Source organism: Hyla sarda, chromosome 6 (assembly GCF_029499605.1).
Source record: "Hyla sarda isolate aHylSar1 chromosome 6, aHylSar1.hap1, whole genome shotgun sequence".
Lineage (NCBI taxonomy): Eukaryota > Metazoa > Chordata > Amphibia > Anura > Hylidae > Hyla > Hyla sarda.
The window spans coordinates 116271166-116291752 of NC_079194.1; the positions used below are offsets into that span (position 1 = coordinate 116271166).

The 20587-nt window shown below is 44.6% G+C and overlaps 2 protein-coding genes across 6 annotated transcripts in view; one reads left to right on the top strand and one right to left on the bottom strand.

Moving 5' to 3' along the window:
* Nucleotides 1–16354, top strand: part of IMPDH2 (inosine monophosphate dehydrogenase 2) — a 36359-nt gene extending 20005 nt beyond the window's left edge. For all 4 annotated transcript variants that reach the window (XM_056524788.1, XM_056524789.1, XM_056524791.1 and 1 more), the window contains 5 exons: nt 6107–6250; nt 7119–7263; nt 7341–7484; nt 7712–7795; nt 16128–16354. In XM_056524788.1, coding sequence (XP_056380763.1) covers nt 6107–6250; nt 7119–7263; nt 7341–7484; nt 7712–7795; nt 16128–16149 — 539 coding nt within the window. In that variant the 3' untranslated portion in view covers nt 16150–16354. The remainder of the gene's footprint in view (nt 1–6106; nt 6251–7118; nt 7264–7340; nt 7485–7711; nt 7796–16127) is intronic.
* A 147-nt stretch (nt 16355–16501) lies between these two features.
* Nucleotides 16502–20587, bottom strand: part of NDUFAF3 (NADH:ubiquinone oxidoreductase complex assembly factor 3) — a 45460-nt gene continuing 41374 nt past the window's right edge. For both annotated transcript variants that reach the window (XM_056524792.1, XM_056524794.1), the window contains exon 6: nt 16502–16637. In XM_056524792.1, coding sequence (XP_056380767.1) covers nt 16557–16637 — 81 coding nt within the window. In that variant the 3' untranslated portion in view covers nt 16502–16556. The remainder of the gene's footprint in view (nt 16638–20587) is intronic.

Consider the following 20587-nt stretch of genomic DNA (forward strand, 5'->3'; position numbering starts at 1 on the left):
GGCAGAGCCAATGGTAAAGAAATTCCAAGTAGAAAAAAAAATAAAATTATAAAGGAAAAATGACCATACTGTCCGAAGGACAGAAGGAAAAAAACATGTGTCTTGGTTTCTTTGGTGCATTTATCAGATAGGAGGTCTCTGGGCCAGGTGCTCTGTCTAGTAGGAGAAAAGAAAGATGTTAACCCTTTGTGTGCCGCCGAGGGACGAAATGGAAAGCTTATTTTCGGTGGTGCGAGGCGCAAGACTTTTCTCCGGTCATTTTTTCCCTTCCACGTCTTATTGCCTTTTTTCAGGCAGGGCTGGATCAACGTTTGACCCCAAGTTCTCTTAAGGGCCAGGTGTCTGCTCTTAATATCCTTTTCCAACGGCAGTTGGCCTCTAATTCCCATGTCCGCACCTTTTTACAGGGTGTGGTCCGCATGGCTCCTCCTTCTCGGTCTCCAACACCTCCGTGGGATCTCAATCAGGTGCTTGGAGCTAGGGATCGACTGACTATCGGTATTGGCGATATTATCGGCCGATAATCACGATTTTGGGCATTATCGGTATTGGCAATTACCTTGCCGAGAAGCAGATAATGCCCCTCACCCCCCCACCGCACCACGACCGCCCCACCGCACCGCGTCGCACCCCCCACCGTAGTGCTGGGCGGTATACCGGTATGGATTTTTGCCCATACCACTATACCGGTCGGGCCCCTCCCCCACCCTCCAAGTCAATAAAAAATATTAAACTTACCCGTAATGGGGGTGGTCCGGGCCATCCATCCTTCCTGTAGTGTCCGGCGGCATTCCGGGTGGAGGGTGAACCGGTCCGGGCTGTCCTTCTTCTCTGGCGCTCATCTTCTCCACTCCGGGCAGGCTCCGGCCTAGTACGCTGCATAGACGCCGCTACGCCGTGACATCAGGTGCGTCGCTGCGCACGGGCGTCACTGCGCAGCGGCGACTATGCAGCGTACTAGGCCGGAGTCTGCCCGGAGTGGAGAAGATGACCCCCGGAGAAGGACAGCCCGGACCGGTTCACCCTCCACCCGGAATGCCGCCGGACACTACAGGAAGGATGGATGGCCCGGACCACCCTGACAGGTAGGGGGAGAGAAGCGGGTGGTGGCGGCGGCGGCCTATGGCACCGCAAAAGCCACTGCAGTGCATTGATTTAAAGCGCCCGCTTTAAATCAATGATCTGCAGCGGTGTCGCGGTGGGATGAATAGCTGATCACTTATACCGGAATATCGGTATAAGTTATCGGCTATCGGCCCTAAAAAACCCATATCGGTCGATCCTTACTTGGAGCCTTGAGGGAGGCTCCTTTCGAGCCCCTTAGGGATGCCTCCCTTCGTATTCTCTCGTGGAAGGTCGCTTTTCTCATTGCCATCACTTCTATCCGGAAGGTCTCGGAACTGGCGTCACTTTCCTGCCGTTCCCCCCCTTTTGGTTCTTCATCAGGATAAGGTGGTTTTCTGCCCACCTCCCTCCTTCCTGCCCAAGGTAGTTTCCTCTTTTCATGTAAACGAGGAGCTCGTTCTTCCTTCCCTTTGTCCTTCTCCTTCCAATGCCAAGGAGCGTTCTCTTCACACCCTTGATGTGGTCCGGGCAGTCCGGATTTATCTGTCGGTCACCTCCTCTTTTCGCCAGGGGGGCTCCTTTTTCGTGATTCCTGAGAGTAGTCGTAAGGGTCTTCCGGCTTCCAAGGCGACCATTGCTCGGTGGATTCGCTCGGCCATTTCAGAATCGTACCGCCGCAAGGCCAAGGTGCCACCCTTTCGGGTGACGGTGCATTCCATGCGCTCTGTTGGGGCTTCTTGGGCTCTCCGTAATAGGGCTTCGGCCCTGCAAGTCTGTAAGGCGGCCACCTGGTCGTCCTTGCATACATTTGCAAAGTTCTATCAAGTACATACTTTAGCGTCTGCTGATGCTAGTTTGGGCCGCAAGGTGTTGCAGGCGGCAGTAGCATCCTCCTCTGCTTGATTTTGGGTTGAGTATTTTTCTCCACCACCCGGGGACTGCTTTGGTACGTCCCACGGTCTGTGTCCCCCAATGGTTTCCGACCGAGAAAAATAGATTTTTTTATGCTTACCGTAAAATCTTTCTCGGAGGATCCATTGGGGGACACAGCGCCCACCCACAGTTTGGGTAGAGTTTTTCGTTTGTTCTGTCCGAGGGGTGATTCTGGGTTTTTCTTTTGTCTGTTTCTCTCGGACTTTTGCTGTTTTTTATTTTTTATTTATTTATTATATTTTTTTTTTTGTCCGTTGCCTCCTATTGCTTTGAGACTAAACTGATGCGCTCAGGGCCAGTAGGCCGGGTATAGCCTGCCGGGAGGAGCCAACTTTTTTTTATTTGCATAGTGTCAGCGCCTCCTAGCGGCAAGAGCATATACCAACGGTCTGTGTCCCCCAATGGATCCTCCGAGAGAGATTTTACGGTAAGCATAAAAAATCTACTTATTTCATTATTATACTCCAGAGCTGCATTCATCATTTTAGAATTAGTCACAGGGATGTCTGCAAGCACAGTTATTGGAAATGCTTAGCAAGCAATCAGTACAAGATAAGCCATGTGTGTATATATATATATACACAACAACCCCACCAGCAGAATTGCTTCTCAGCCTTTTGACTAAGATCAAGTTCTTCTCAGTGGCTATGGCCTGGGCTGCTGATGTAAGGGTGGTTTCACACCACGTTTTGTACTTACGGTTCCCGTATATGGCTGGGAGGGGGGCGGGGCTTAATCGCGACGCCCGCACTCAGCCGTATAGGGGAACCGTATTTAATGCAGGTCTATGAGCCGACCGGAGTGAACCGCAGCCTCCGGTCGGCTGCGTTTTCAGCCGCATGCGGTTTCCCGACCATAGGCAAAAACGTGGTCAACCACGTTTTTGCCTGAGGTCGGGAAAACGCAGCCGACCGGAGGCTGCGGTTCACTCTGGTTGGCTCATAGACATGCATTAAATACGGTTCCCCTGTACGGCTGAGTGCGGGCGCCGCGATTAAGCCCCGCCCCCCCTCCTCCCAGCCTTATACGGGAACCGTAAGTACAAAACGTGGTGTGAAACCACCCTCGGATGGATATGTTTTTGTGGAGGTTCTGTTCTGGGCATATGCAGGATGACTCGCCAGTAGAGATGAGCGAACTTACAGTAAATTCGATTTGTCACAAACTTCTCAGCTTGGCGGTTGCTGACTTTTCCTGCATAAATTAGTTCAGCTTTCCGGTGCTCCGGTGGGCTGGAAAAGGTGGATACAGTCCTAAGAGAGTCTCCTAGGACTGTATCTACCTTTTCTAGTCCACGGGAGCACCTGAAAGCTTTACTAATTTATGCAGGAAAAGTCAGCAACCGCCGAGACGTTCGTGACGAATAGAATTTACTGTAAGTTCGCTCATCTCTACTCACCAGTTACCTGTAGGTGACCCAGACCATTTAATCTAAATTTGAAAGCCTGTGGAGCACAGGTGACCTGGGTGCCTTTAAAGGGGTACTCTGGTGGAAAATACATTTTTCTTTTAATCAACTGGTGGCAGAAAGTTAAACAGATTTGTAAATGCTTCCATTTATTAATCTTAATCCTTCCAGTACTTATCAGCTGCTGTATACTACAGAGGAAGTTGTATAGTTATTTCCAGTCTTACCACAGTGCTCTCTGCTGACACCTCTGTCTGTGTCAGGAACTGTCCAGAGCAGGAGAGGTTTGCTATGGGGATTTGCTCCTACTCTGGACAGATCATGACATGGACAGAGGTGTCCGCAGAGAACACTGTGGTCAGACAGAAAATAACTATACAACATCCTGTGGAGCATACAACAGCTGATAAGTACTGGAAGGATTAAGATTTTTAAATAGAAGTAATTTCCAAATCTTTTTGGCACCAGTTGATTTAAAAAAAAAAAAAAAAAAAAAATTCCACTGGAGTACCCCTTTAACTTACTGGGGTTGGATCCCACTGAGCGGCATCTCTTGTGACAGCCCTTTTTCACTCTTTAAGCACACTCACTTTAATTTGCCTGGCCTTCTGGAATTTATATAGACTTAGCCAGATGTCCAAGGCTGTTATTCACAGCCCACATCTCTATTTACTTAATTTTGTATTTCATTGTGTATTCACTTTCCAGTTTCACAGGATCTTTCAGGGTGCAGCACCATTTTGGGAGGTCCCAGATTTGTAGATTATTCTATTTAAAAATCTTAAGTACTGGAAGGATTATCAGCTGTTGTATTTCTTTCTAGAATTCTTTTCTGTCTGACCACAGTGCTCTCTGCTGACACCTCTGTCCTTGTCAGGTCTTTAAATGGAAGCGATTTACAAATCTGTTTAACTTTCTGGCATCAGTTCAGGCTTGGTTCACTTCACGTCTTTACCAATGCGGGACCGCATACGGCTGGGGGGAGCTAAAACCTTGCGCTCCCGTATCCCTGCCGTATGCCGCCCATATGTAATTCATTTCAATGAGCTGACCGGAGTGAAACGCTTACTCCTGTCGGCTCATTTTTGCCCCGTATGTGGTTTTCCACCGGACCTCAAACCGTGGTCGACTATGGTTTTAGGTGTGGTGGGAAAACCGCATACGGGGCAAAAATGAGCCGACAGGAGTCAACGTTTCACTCCGGTCGGCTCATTGAAATGAATTACATATGGGCGGCATACGGCAGGGATACGGGAGCGCAAGGTTTTAGCTCCCCCCAGCCGTATGCGGTCCCCTATTGGTAAAAATGTGATGTGAACCCAGCCTGATTTACCCCTTTTTAAGCTTTCACAAAGGGAGGCCATCGATCCTGGACCCTTGCAGAAAGTCTTTTTCCTAAAAAGGAAATGATTTGCGAGGGGTCCATCTCTTTAAAGTGTGCTCTGTGATAGACTTTACTTGTGCACTTTTTATTATGTATGCACTTGGGTAAGCTAAAGCGCCTGCTTGGGCGTATGAACAGCAGAACAGTGAGTGCAACTCACATGCAGAATTGTTGTGGATTTTGACCCATTGAAGTCAGTCTGCAGAAAACCCACACATGCACACACCCTGAGGATGTAACACCTCATAACAGGATAAGTAGTGTATTAACAGAATGAATGACTCCACTTTATACCTAAAACTGTGTAGAAAGGTAGCCATACATTTTAGTTGGGGCAAGGAGGAAAGCATTAATTAAACCATTTTTTTTTATAAATGTCTCTATTTATTTACTCCTGCTATTGTGGACAGCATTCTTACCCTTATGTGGGCTGTTCACCTTCCTCCCTTCACTGATATAATTAGGAGGGAGATGTTGAGGCCCTGAGTCTGGAGGTATCCACTCTATTTACCTCCCCTCTGAACCCTGCTTTTTGAGGGACTATTTGCACCTTCTTAACTACCTGGCACAAGGACTTGGGATGTATTTGTCGACATTTTAATCTCCTCTCAACAGCTGTTGTCAGTGAGACATGATGGGCTGTGTTTCCAGTATTCAGTCGGACCTCATGGTGTTTGGGTTTTGTTATTTTTTACCAAATGATACCATACAATCTGTAATCCGCCTGCCTTTCACTCACATTCATGGAGCCCTGCCTTGTGTTATGCCAGTTTGCGTGTACAGGAGCACGAATATCTCATCCATCTTTTATTTTCCTTTTATCAGGTAGTGTTTCTGCACCCGGAATACTAATCTTGCATGAGTTCATGTCACTGCAGCAGACCTGTCACTTTAACGGACTGGAGGCTGACATTTTGTGGCCTTAAACACAACCCTAGAGTCCTGTATGCAAAATCAATTTTCTGATCTAGTCTCCCCATACACGTCCCTGAATCAGACAGACATTATTCTAACCACCTTTAGCCATAAAAGCCCAGCCCTTTAATTGGCAGTGACAACCTCTTGTAGAACATTTGAGATGGACTGCTGTAACTGTAAAGAATTCTTTCCTGTGTTGATGACTGATTGATTGCTTTAGTATCCCCACAGATACCAGTACATCAGCTATATCCTATTGTACTCAGCTGACTGGGTCTTGGTTGAAACAGTATCTTATAAAAAAAATATGCACCTCAGGAATACACACTGTCAAAGATCCCTTGTACAAATGACTTTCTGTTATTATGCTACTGATACAATTGTGTTTGTTACTGTAGTTTTGGCGTGTGGGAGGCCTCAGGCTACTGCCGTGTACAAAGTTTCTGAATACGCAAGAAGGTTCGGGGTACCGGTCATTGCAGACGGTGGAATTCAGACAGTTGGACACATTGCGAAGGCTCTGGCCCTTGGTGCCTCCACTGGTAAATAAACCTTTTTATGGATATTTTTTAATATGTGAATGGGGTGGAAACCTTTACAAACTAATACTTTTTAGTGTCAGTTTTATCTATACATTGAGTTCAGTAGTCCTTCATTTCTGTGTAAAGTGTACTGAGCACAATTTATTTGGACAGGTCTCTGCTCCATCATGCCCTTGGATGAATCTAAAACTCTTCTACATGCAGTATTATTTAATGGATCAGTAAAGACTTGTTACTTGGCCTGTTAATTCAGCCACTTATAACCAAAATGTATGCTCAGCAGGTGTCACTTCTCTTCTTGACCTCTCACACTAAAGGCTCTTTTACCAGGCTGGATCAGTCATGTGGTTTTAAATGCATAATTGTCAGCAGCACATCCTGTTTTACACAGGGTCATGTGCGGCCGATACAGATAATTGAAATGGCCATACTACAGATTTCCATCTATGATATGCAATTTCCATCCCCCTAAGTTACGGAAATGGTGTAGCATGTGGTGCTCTGCTGTTTGTGCAAATGACAGCTACACAAATTGTGTTAAGCATTATACTTATCCCGACCACCTCCAGCAGGTCAACAAGGGACCCGCATCTGTCAGACACTTATGGCACATTTTGCGGATACCCCATTGAGGGTAGGGTCACACGTGCCATATTATGCAGCTGCATATTTTCCTGCCCATTAATGTCAATGGGTAGCAAACTGTAACAAAATGAGTCCCTTGTGACCCTACCCTAAATGCTATGGACACCTTTCTAAACACTTTCTCAGTGGGTCTTCATTAACATTATGGACTATACGAAAAGTATCCTGGGGCATGATTCATTTTGCAGACTATAACCAGTTACTATTTTTGCTTTGTTTACAGTGATGATGGGGTCATTGTTGGCAGCAACTACTGAAGCACCGGGTGAATATTTCTTCTCAGATGGCATACGGCTGAAAAAATACCGTGGTATGGGCTCTTTAGATGCTATGGACAAGAACATAAGCAGTCAGAAAAGATATTTCAGGTGAGGTCCAGTTTGAAACTTTCCTTGACTACAACATATAACCCTGGTCTGTATCTTATTGATGTTTCTTATTTCAGTGAGGCAGATAAGATTAAAGTAGCCCAGGGTGTGTCCGGTGCAGTACAGGACAAAGGATCCATTCACAAGTTTGTCCCCTATTTGATTGCTGGAATCCAGCACTCCTGCCAGGATATAGGTGCAAAAAGCTTAACACAAGTCAGGTAGGTGATCTGCTATGAGAACATGCAACCTGGGCAACCGTGATTGAGCTGGCAAAACGGCACTCAGTTAATGGCGCTCTGCAATGATAAATGGGCATCAGAGAATATTGTTGCCTGTTTGAAAGGAGGAGGGGGAGGCTAAAGCTGAGCCCTCAGTAGTGCTAAGGGTTACTGACTGCAATAATCATAAAGGGTGACATAAATTGCTGGCTTCTGCTTTGCTACAGGGCAATGATGTATTCTGGAGAGCTCAAGTTTGAGAAGAGAACAATGTCTGCACAGGTGGAGGGAGGCGTCCACAGTCTTCACTCGTAAGTCTTATATCACTTGTTTTGTGTGTTGCTGGGATGGAAACTTCAGTACTGTACACTTCCCCTGTTATAAACATAATTTCAGACTGCTATCCAGATGGGAACTTTTTCCTAGTCTTGTAATTATTATAATTTATAATGGACCATAAGTGATTTTCCAGTGGAAAACACACTTTCATACCTGGTAATGCAGGTCTTTAAATAGCTTGGGCCTTGAGTGCATATTTCACGGACAAGTGGTAATAAAAAACTACAGATCATGGCAGCAAAAATTAGCCCTCACACATGCCTGTATACGGAAAAATTTGAAAGTTAAAGGTGATCAAAATAGGGCAATTTTTAAATGTACTGATTTTGTATTAAAAAAATGTAAGCGGTACAATAGAAAAGCATGTAACATTTTAATCTTATTGACCCACAAAATAACAAAAACATGTAATTTTTACTGTAAAGTGTACAGCATGAAAACGTTTACCATACATTTTAGGGTAAAATTAGTGTCATTACAAAGTAAAATTGGTAATGCAAAAAAAAAGCCCTCATATGGGTCTGTGAATGGAAATATAAAAGTTAGATTTTTGAATGCGAGTAGGAAAAAACGCAAAAATAAAATTTTGTCCTTAAGACCAAAATGGGCTGTGTCCTTAAAGGGGTACTCCACTGGAAAACTTTTTTTTTTTTTTAATTTAAATCCACTGATGCCAGAAGGTAAAACAGATTTGAAAATTACTTCTATTTAAAAATCTTAATCCTTCCAGTTCTTATCAGCTGCTGAATACTACAGAGGAAGTTCTTTTCTTTTTGTATTTCCCTTCTGTCTGACCATAGTGCGCTCTGCTGACACCACTGTCCATGTCAGGAACTGTTCAGAGCAGGATAGGCTTGCTATGGGGATTTACTCCTACTCTGGACAGTTCCGGACATGGACAGAGGTGTCAGCAGAGGACACTTGTGGTCAGACAGAAAGGAAGTTCAAAAAGAAAAGAACTTCCTCTGTAGTGTACAGCAGCTGATAAGTACTGGAAGGGTTAAGATTTAAAAAAAAAGTAATTTGCAAATCTGTTTAACTTTCCAGCACCAGTTGACTTAAAAAAACTTTTCCAGTGGAGTACCCCTTTAAGGGGGTATACTTATTTTGACAAGTTATCCCATATTGACAGGAAAGGTGAGAACTAGTGGATCGGTGGAGATCTAACATCTGGCACCTCTGCTGATCAGATACTGATAAACTGTGCCCCTTAAGGACTCAGAAAATTTTATTTTTTAAGTTTTCGTTTTTTTTTTTTTACTCCTCTCCTTCTAAATATCATGGAAAGAAGTGACTGGAAAATCTAGGAAAATTCTTTGGCGCTGGACGTGTGAAGACAGCCAGACCACGAGGATAAAAACCAGGTGCTGTTTATCGTGCAGAGATGCAATGCGTTTTGCTGCGTATGCGCAGCTTCATCAGGCATGTCAACTGGGGGAGTAGCTCGGGTTATATAAGACTAGTAACCCTTTACAGAACTAAATTTCAAGTTTGCCAACATCACATATATGTACATACAATAAATCCATCTTGTGTAATAGGACAGTAACATTATTCAAAAACTCTATATAAGATTGTGCTCAATGGAAACACACCAATAAAAGCACAGTCACATATAAAATACATAAAACAACCCCATATTATAACCAAACGGACAACAAAAAAGTTTACCTTTTTAAAAATAAATGGTTAATGATCAGAAGCAGAGCAGCAATCACATTACATAACACTAAAAGGACACACAACTGCATATAAAATATGCAGATCACAACCCCATCTGGGGTATGTTACAGCACGGGCATAACCTGCGGATAAAAAGGGGAAAAAGCAGTTGTTTAAAAATTCACCTCAAATAGATGGTTAAGGGTAACTGTCAAGAGTAAAGCAGAAATCTTACTACGTACCACCACCAAGGAATAACTTGACTCACGTGACATATCTTAACCTATTGCAACATTAGTGGATCTGACTAGCTGTAAGCAAAGTAAGGAGCAAATATAGTGACAAGAATTATTCAGATTTGTATTACCCACCTTCCACACATAACTGTCATAAAGGATTCATAATGTATAACTGTAGATGAACCGTAATGATCCGCTAAAGTAAAAGGGAAGTATGAATGCGCAAATCACAATATATAATCTCAGAAAATAAACATATGAAACAGTTATGTCAAATACATAATGTGAATGTATATAATCATATTCCATATAGGGATCTATTGTTCTCTCTACATTCATTTAAACCCTGAGGGGTCAGGGTAACAAGCTTGTGTATCCAGAAGGATTCACGGCTTAGAAATTTTTGGTATCTATTAGGAACTTCGGGTGGAATACATTCTAATATAGTCAGGTTAATTTGAATCCATATTTCTATGATGGGAAATATTAAAGTGCCTCGACACACTATGGAGCATAAATCCGTGTGTAATATTCCATCTATGTTTATTAATCCTTGCGGGTATGGATTGAATCTCTGACCCACATATTGAAAGTTGCAACTACATGAAAGGAGATATTCAGCGTATTTGGTGTCACATTTAAATTTTACCTTTTACTGAAAAAAAACTTTTTCCTTTACGTCCTAACCAGCAGCACAAGTGGGATGTTCTGCCCCTGTGGCAGGACTGTGGAATTTTTAATTCCGCCCAAGTAATGAAACCTTTAATTAGACCCCATATAAGGCCTCCTCCCACAGACCACACTGCTTTTTTCTGTCCTGAGCGGACAGCAGGATGGTGCAGGCTCTTTTTATCCAGAGCCTGCATGGATTGATTCCTCCCCCCCCCCCCCCCCACCTGTTTTTTTTTATTTTTTATTTATGTTACTCCCTTGCAGCTTTTGCGGCTCTGACCAGGGTTCCTGTGTCGGACAGCGTTTGTAAAGTCTGCCACGGACCAGGGGATCTGACTCCGGCTGCCTTATGTTTTTAATTAGCTGCCGGCTTTCTCGGGCGGTGCTCAGGTGCCGCTTGTTTGTGTTTCGGGCTGTGTTCCTGCGCCCGGGCAGCAGCACCTGCCTGTGCGGGGCCGCTGACAGGAAGTACGTCATCTTGACGACTTCCGGTCTGGCAGTTTTTCTCTAGCGCCGATTGTGCTAGTTTTTGCGAATATTTGTTTAGATTTAGCTGCTTCTGTCCCGTCCAGCAGCTAGGAGCAGCTCAGGCTAAATTTGTTATATTTTGATAAATATACTAAACTTTAGTACACCAGCAGCTAGGTCACCTCCAGGAGTGGCAGAGCCTATTTGAAATTGGTGCCCTTTCCCCTATATATAGACAGCATTGGCCTTTATTTGGCCTCTTGCTGCCTATCTAGGTGTCAGTCTAATCAGAAGCGTGGTGGTGGACGCGGCTGTGGAAAAGATCGTAAGGCCGAGCTATGAGTCTCATATAAGGTCCACCAACGTTTCCCCTCTCCCTTCCCTTCTAGAATGTCAGGTAGAGAGGTTATCTACCGATCCCCCTCCGGTCGGAGGTCGTTTAAGTTTATTCCTGTCAACCTGGATGCAAGAAATCCAGGACCCTTGGATTTTGGACGTTATTCAGTCGGGGTACAAGATAAATTTCATCTCCCCTCCTCCAAGGAAATGTGTTTTAACAAAATTACTTCCTCTGTCCTCCAGTATATAGGAAAGCACGCTCTGGAGGAAGTCCCCCCCCCCCCCCCCCCCCCCCTGATCAAAGAGGATCAGGAGTGTATTCCCCAATTTTTCTAGTACCGAAACCATCGGGTGACTGGCGTATGATCATGGATCTTCCCTTTCTAAACCGCTTCATAAAGAAACAACGGTTCAGAATGGAAACCATTCGCTCAGTCGTCAGCATCCTGGACCCTCAAGGTCTTATGGTTACCATCGACTTGAAGGATGCTTACCTTCCTGTCCCTATATTTCCTGCTCGCAGGAAGTTCTTGTGGGTTGCCGTCACCATAAAAGGTATGGTAAGGCATATCCAGTTTTCAGTTCTGCCCTTCGGCATTATTTCCACTCCCCACACCTTTACAAAGGTGGTGGCTGCGGTGGTCTCTGCCCTCAGACTGAAGGGTCTAGAGATCATGCCTTACCTAGACGACTGGCTTCTAAAAGCCGCTACTCTAGCCGTTCTACATTCTCATATTCATCTGGCTCTAGATTTTCTCCAGCACTTGGGCTGGATTATAAATTGGGAAAAGTCCGAAATCATCCCTTCCACCTCCAGAAGGTTACTGGGCTTCGTTCCCAACTCCTCTCAGATGACTGTCCCTCACTACTGATAGAAGAACGGGTCATAAGAGCCACAGAGTTTCTGATGATTCCTTGCAAGGTATCCATCAGAACTCTGATGAAGATGTTGGGTCATATGTCAGCGTCTGCAGAGGCAGTTCTGTGGGCCCTCTCCAACCGCTTCAAGATCAAGTCTCAACTCAAGGGGTTGGAAAAAAAAGTGCACCATTGTCAACCAAGGTCCATGCATCTCTCAGATGGTGGACGAATTTGACAGATGGGAAGTCCTTGATTCAACCTTGTTGGATCACTGACTACAGATGCCTCCCTTCTGGGCTGGGGATCCCATCTGGACGAGAATCCTGTACAAGGTACCTGGACCCCTCAGGAGAGACTTATCTCCTCCAACATGAGAGAGCTGAGAGCAGTTTGTCTAGCTCTCCACCACTGCACACCCCTTATTCTAGGGAAAGCGATAAGAGTTAGGTCAGACAACACCACGGTGGTGTCTTACATCAACAGATAGGGTGGCTCAAAGTCTCAAGTGCTCCTCAAGGAGTCCGGACTAATTCTATCCTGGGCAGAGACCAACCTAACCCAACTTTCAGCAGTCCACATCAAAGGAGATCTCAACATAGTAGCAGATCGCCTAAGTCGCAGCCTTCCAGTCCAAGGCGAATGGTCCCTGAACGAAGATATCTCTGAAAGAAGATAACTCTACGGTGGGGAGTGCCAGAGATAGATCTCATGGCAACTGGTCTGAACACCAAGGTGAACAGGTTTTGCTTTTTACAAAGAGGACAATGCAGTGGCGATAGACTCTTTGTCCATTCCATGGAGTTATAGGCTGGCCTACATATTCCCTCCACTTTCCATGATACCGAAGGTATTGAGTCAGGCAAGACCAAACCTCCAGTGATTGCCATCATACCATTCTGGCTCAAGAGGCCCTGGTTCACTCAGCTCATGAGGATGAGTCAAGGGTGTTATATACATGTTATATACATATATCCGCTTAAAAAAAAAACTATTGCGGAGACACCTAGCTCAGTATCTATGTTGGAGTAGAGGGAGCACACTTCCAAAGTCACAAATAAAAATTACAAATGAAAGTTGCTGGATATCATAAATTACATCTGCTGAATCTCTAAAACAAAATGATGTACAACCAACTACTATTAATAAACCAAATGATCTACAATCAAGTGGGACTTCAGTAGATCCAGATTAAACGTTTCTAACTAATTATAACATGGCATATAAAAAAGATCCTGCAAAAAAAATTGGCCAGTCATACAGAGATTTAATACATAATGTCACTTAGTCGTCCGAAGAATCTTCGTAATCTCATGTAGTAGCTGGTTGCACACCATGTATGAAAAACTAATGTCTTTGTTGTAATTGGATCAAAAGTGAAGTGACTACTTTCAAATAGTTTGTGTGGAAGGTGGGTAATAATTATCACTATATTTGCTCCTTACTTTGCTTACAGTTAGTCAGACCCACTAATGTTGTAATAGGTTAAGATACGTCACGAGGTATGTCACGTGAGTCAAGTTATTCCTTGGTGGCGGTACGTAGTATGATTTCTGCTTTACTCCTGACTGTTACCCTTAACAACCATCTCTTTTGACGTACATTTTTAAACTGCCTTTTTACTTTATCTGAGGGTTATGCTTGTGCGGTAACAACATATATACTCCAGAGGGGGTTGCGATCTGCATATTTTATATGCGCTTGTGTGTCCTTTTTAGTGTTATGTAATGTGATTGCTGCTCTGCTTCTGACCATTAACCATTTATTTTCAAGGTAAACTTTTTTTGTTTCTGTTTGGTTATAATAATAAATGCTTGCTGATTTATGTCCATGCGTTTGATTTGCATGGTCAAAAGGATGCAACATTTAATATGGGGTTGCGTTATGTATATTATGTGACTGTGCATTTCCATTGAGCACAATCTTAGAAGAGGACAGTAACATTCAAAAACTCCATACACAAGATGGATTTATTGTATGTACTTATAAGAGATGAGCGAAGTTACAGTAATTCCATTCGTCAAGAACTTCTCGGCTCGGCAGTTGCTGACTTTAGCCTGTTTAAATGAGTTCAGCTTTCAGGTGCTCCAGTGGGCTGGAAAAGTTTGATACAGTCCTAGGAGACTCTCTCCACCTTTTCCAGCCAGTGGAGCACCTGAAAGCTGAACTCAAGGCTAAAGTCGGCAACTACCAAGCCGAGAAGTTCGTGACGAATCGAATCACTGTAACTTCGCTCATCTCTACTTTATATATGCATATTATGTTGTCAATCTTGAAATGTAGCTCTGTAAAGGGTTAATTGTCTTGGGTATATACCCTGGGCGACTGCCCCTAGTTTACATGCCCAATAAAGCTGCACATGCGCAGCAAAACGCGTTGCATCTCTGCACGATAAACAGCACCTGGTTTTTATCCTTGTGGTCCAGCTGTCTTCACACATCCAGCGCCAAATAATTTTTCATAGATTTTCCAGTCACTACTTTCCATACATTTACTTCAGGAAGGCTGCAGACGCCATATTATATCCACGCGCTACCCATTGTTGTGTGAGCTCACGCAACCTACTCTGGTAAGCGGCTGTTGGTTCTCCTTCCCCAACCCTGCCATCTCGAGATCCTACACACGGAGTGCCTTCTGTTTCTTCTTTTTTTCAAAAAAATCATAATTTTTTTTTTATATTTTCATCCACAGACTAGTATGAGGGCTTGTTTTTTGCACGACCAGTTGTCCTTTGTAATTACATCACTCATAGGGGACTATTTATAGCAATCATTTGATTGCTAATACTTTTCAGTGCTATGCATATAGCACTGATCAGTATTATTGTTTATCTTCTGCTCTCTGACCAGAGCAGAAGACCCGTGGAAGGCGGCAGAGGCAGGTATGGGGACCTCCGTCCGCCAATATGGATGATCAGATCCCGGCGGCAGCGCTGCGGACGATCATCCATTTTAGTGACCGCACTCCGCAGATGCCCTGATCTGTATTGGTCACTGCATCTGGGGGGGTTAATGGCGGACATCCGCATGATCGCGGATGTCTGCCATTACTGGCAGGTAATCAGCAGCTGGGACCTGCCAAGCATGACCCGACCATCGCTCCGTTGCTCGCGGTCATGTACAGGACGTAAATGTACATCCAGGTGCGCTAAGTACCACCGCACCAGGACATAAATTTAAGTCCTATGTCGTTATGGGGTTAATCAATGGAGCTCAGTACATATGCACATTTATTCTCGATGAGTGCTTATAAACATTGGCGAATGCTGAGCTTGCTAAGGCAACGTTTGTGAGCCCCATAAAGCCCACAATGTGAACAAACTACCTTGTCTAAAAGTTAGAAACTCAAGACTGGTTATGTACAAATGTATATTTCTTTTATTAACAACAAGAAATAATTCACAGGGAGGTAAGCACTCTGGAAAACTTCTGCCAAGACACTGTGCAGATGTGATGTGGGTTGTTGGTAGGCAGGATTGGATGTCTTATAATATAGACTGCAGCTGTAGAACTATGACCTAGGCACTGCCAGGAATTCAGACAATAATATAGCTAAAACAGGAAGCAAAATAATGCAGAGGGATTAAATGGCTCTAGCGCCCATAAACTATAATAGAACAGGATTCATGATTGACCTACATTTCATTTTAGAAACTAGCTGGGATCTTAATGTTCAGATCATGACTGTTTAAAGGAACACTCCAAGCAGAATAGTTAGGCTATGTTCACACAGTGGAATTTCCGTGCCAGATGTTTCCGACATGGAAATTACAAATTCCACATCCACAGAAAAAAATGAACCTGTTCATTCCTTCTGCAGACTCTGCATGAAATGCATAGAAGTCTGAGACAGCATAAAACTGTGCAGTCCTAGCATCGGCATATTGCCCACAATCGCCGGAATGCCCACACGGCGACTTTCCATGCGAACGTTACATAGTGTGAACATAGCTTTGAGTTAGTCTTGTGTTGTGCTCCTTTCATCAGGTTCTGCAATAAGCATATCTGTTTATTATTATTATGAACCAGACAGCATGAACATTTCTAACTTTTCAATTCTCTTCCAGATATGAAAAAAGACTCTTTTAACCTTGGCAACCATCATTCTTCCACCAGCCACAACACGGAACATAGCATTTGCCTGCATTGCATGTCGTCTGGGTGGAGACCACACCAGCAGCTGCCTTGTCCTCACTGGCCAGTCTTCATTACAAGGGATGTTTGGTATTTGGTAAATACTGTTCATTGTTCTCACTACTGCTGCTAGAGTTTTGCAATAAAAATCTAAAATCTGTGTCTTGCAATTGAATAAGTAAAATTTAGACTCGTCGTGATGCAGGTCTTCTGAGTACTTGGGTCAAAAACATTCATTTATTTAATAATGGAACAAAAAAGTGTCTTTAGTGGTCAGCCTGCAGTGTTGTAATATAAATCCTAGACCAACTGGGGGCATCCTCTGCCTCACATCCAGATGTTAATAAATAGTCCATTGTCATTTACTCTGATACTGGGATTAAGGCTGCTGCGGTGAGTCTTCGCTCGCTCGTCAGAAAGTTAAATGTGGCACAAGCATTGGGCTGTGGAGAATAAAGAACATGCACGTCAATAGTACAAAGACATTTACACTGGAAATATATTTTTTTTATTAAAATTTAAAAAAAAATTTTAAATTAAAAACCTAAACCATAAATCTTTCTCAGAGGATCCATTTGGAGGACACAGACTGTGGGGTATATGCTTCTGCGGACAGACAACCGAACCAAAAAGGCACCAGAACAAATGGGTGGGTGCTGCCACCATCCGACCCAGGACTTCCATGCAGAACCAAAAAGGAAACTGGAACAGGACGACCGAGAAGATGAACGCCTGTTGACAGAGCGGCGCTTGTCCCTCGGGAGCCAAACCCAGGCGTTCGCCGTGTCGAACTGGTTGGACAATGAGAATGAGAACTCCTGATTCTGGTCCCAGGTTGGAGCCTTAATCAGGAGTCGTCCAGGTAATTAGGCCGTAGCCTCAATTAACAACCCCCAAAGCTCCAGTCGCCTCACAAGTGGAGGTGGCCGAAAGCAAAAGTAACTGTCGGCCATGTGCGTGCAGCGCAGCTGACAGGGAGAGAGGTGCATGAGCTGAAGGTAGCGGCCAGCGCACCACTCTCTAAGATAAGGGAAACTGCAGAGCTGTGGAACTCTGGAAGGATGCACCCAAGTACAGAGTGCTGGCCCCAGAGAAATAACAGAGCACCCCAGACTTCAGGATGGCCAAGCAGGGAAAACTGGTCCCTGGAAAGGAGGTTTGGAAGAGTGGGCCCCAAACTCTAGAGGTTGAGAATCCCGAATAAAGGATAGACACCAGGGAAAAAAGGGGGGGGGGGGAGGAGGAATACTTACCCTGTCCTGGAGAAGACTTACCTACCGAAGTCTTCAGCCAGCCATTAAACACCTGGATCATGCCGGGCTGAGACAGCAAGATGAGAAGGGAAGGCAGGGGGGACCTGGACACTAGGTGCAACCCTGCTGGCTGTTGGCTGTTGGCAAGAAGGGGTTGACAGTGCATAACTATGCCTTTGCCCCTTCTTCGCATATGGGGGAACAGGTAGCACCATGCTCCTGAACCTCCACCTAAAAAGAGAAATAAAAGGGAGAAAAAAAAAAAAACTACACCTCCCTGAACTAAAAAGTAATAGACCAGGTCTAAAGAACTCCAGACCTGTGTCTGCCTTTTACAGACACTAAGCTAAAACTGATTAGCTCAGAGTCAGTAGGTGGGGTATATCCTGCCAGGAGGGGCAGACTTTCCTTTTGTTGCCTATTGTCAGCCTCCTAGTGGCAGCAGCATATACCCGACAGTCTGTGTGTCCCCCAATGGAGCCGACCGAGAAAGTGAGATTCCCCTTCCTTCAAAGAGGAGTCTCTTTTACTGTGTATAAAGTTAGGAGAGGAGATATTCGATGCTGTATGAATGGAATCTTGCTCGTACCCACCTCTATTTAATGGGAAGAACCTGGCTTTAGCTGAGCGATGGATTCTACCTATACATGCTAAAGGCATGCTACAGAATGACAATATTGTTCATACAGGGGCAGCCTCACAGTCCCAGTATAACATTTAATTCTAAGAGCAGATAATGAGGACTTTTAAAGGGGTACGCCATCCCTAGACATCTTATCCCCTATCCAAAGGATATCTGAAGGGCCCCCACGATCTCTGCTGCGGTACTCCAGGCATCCTGTGCACAGAGTGAACTTCGCTCCGTGCTGGGTGACTGGCGATGTGGGGCAGAGGCTTGTGACTTTGCGGTCACGACCATGCCCCCTCCCATAGACTTGCATTGAGGGGGCGCAGCCGTGACCTAACAAGCCTCCGGCGGTGAACCCGACGCTTTAAACTAACGCTGGGTGCAGCGTGATATGGTGGGACCCCCGTGATCAGACATGTTATCCCCTATCCTTTGGATAAGGGATAAGATGTCTAGAGTACCCCCTTTAAGGGCTTGACCACACTGCTGAATTTCCTCCACTTCTCCATGCAAAAAACCATAGCACACAAAGTAATTTGAAACACATAAAGGCTATGTTCACATGGCCGAAAGTGAATGCTGGCAGAACACACTGACTGGCACTAGGACGACTCTGAAATGCATTTCCAAGCGGATTCTGCAGAAAATCTATCTTTTTTGTGCATTTACCGGAATCGGGAAATTCTGCCGTGTGCATAGAGCAACAGAATCCCATTGAAATGCTGCAGCGGAATGTCTGGGCAGAATTTTTTGGGGATATTCTGCTATGTGAAGATGGCTTAAGGCAGAATTTTCATGTGGAAATTCTGCCTGGAATCCAAGCCCCATTGATGTTAATGGAAGGACTTGATGAGGATTATTTTCTATTTCAAGAATGGACATTTTCAATTCTTGAAGCAGAAAATAATCCTGGTCAGGACCTTTTATTTACATCAGTGGGGCTTATATTCCAGGCAGAATTTCCACACTGAAAGCTTAAATCAGTTTCAAATTACTGCTATGTGCTATGGTTCATGAATTGGGAGGTAGAGGAATTTCTGCAGTGTGGGCGAGACCTTAAAGACATTCAATCTTTTGTTCCTCAAGAGTTAAGGAAATCTGTCAGATCTAGGTTATTCTCAGAGCTGTAGATTACTGACAAGTATTAAGCCTGTCAAGGCTGTATTTGTATGAGTATATAATGCCCCCTGCACTTCAAGATGGGGTGTATGTGGCTTTTGCAAAACCCTCCCTTAATTATTCATTCATCTACAGGGTATGCCTTTTATAGGTGTGTCTCGGATGTGGTTTATAGCACACCTTTGACCGCTATGGTAAGGTTAATATCATTCATACAGGTACGTATGCAGCATTTGCAGCCATGAGCACAAAGCAAATTATACATGCCTCTTAACTGATGTCTGTTTGTAAAGTTATAAAAAGAAATCATGCTTTCCCAATCACCATGACAGCATCACCTGAGAGACGGACTCCGCCCTTAGGAACAGGAGACCTGGAGGATAAAAGGAAGAACCCTTTTCTCCTGCCGGTTTCCTGTTCCTGGGAAGCCTGGTTGAGGCAGGAGTCCCTGCCTCAGGTGGATACTATAGGCTGGAGGACACAGTTATCCTTAGTAGATTCCCCTAGTCTGGGGAAGACCTTTAAGACTGTCCCTGCTGGCTTGTTTTCCCTTAGGGAAGATATGATGAGCCTCTTACCGAACCTCCAGGCAGTTGCGTGGCAAGGTTCTGATAACGGCATTTGCTGGGAGCACTCCTATTCTGCGGCATCTCTCTGGCCCTGCAATGTCAGAAACCAGGGGGATGGTGAGCCGGAAGTGATGTCAGGCAGAAGCCAAAGCAAACAGTGTCACTGCCGGGAACTCTGAAATGGCGCCAGATGCCTAGAATGGTGCAGAGGGTGGCCTGATGGTATTGAGGTGGCCCTCTGCACTAGCACCAGCCTCCAAGTAGGAGTCAGCCAGCCTATCCCTGTGTGCAAGAGTGTGATCTGGATGAAGCAAGCCACCATGAGTTCCAAGGAAGACCCCAGGCGGGACTCAGCTGAGGTCTCAGCAAATACCTCAACCATCTGGATACCTGTTCAACCAGTCCTCCAATGCTTAAAAAAATCAGCAATGAGGTTATGTGACGAGTGGGAGGCAGATTGAGGAATTTTTCCCCAGCTTGAAAAAGAATATCAAACAGCAGTTGGGTTCCTCAATACCATCAGAGTCTGCTTAAGTCTAGATTTCTCCAGTCTGCCCCTCTCGCCTAGTAGTAACAAAATATCAGTCAGATCTGTAAATTCAGTCAGCCCTGGAGCATGAGGTTGTCATTAATTCAAAAAGAAGTCTTAGCACCAGTCCCTTGGGAAGAAAGAGGGGACTCAACCATAAATCTACTAACAAAAGACTGCTACATGGTCTCATTAACATAAAAGACACCTACCTACATGTGCCTACCCATTTAGATTTCCAAAAAAAACTAAGAATAGCAGTGACAATAAATTCAGAGATTGGACATCTACAATT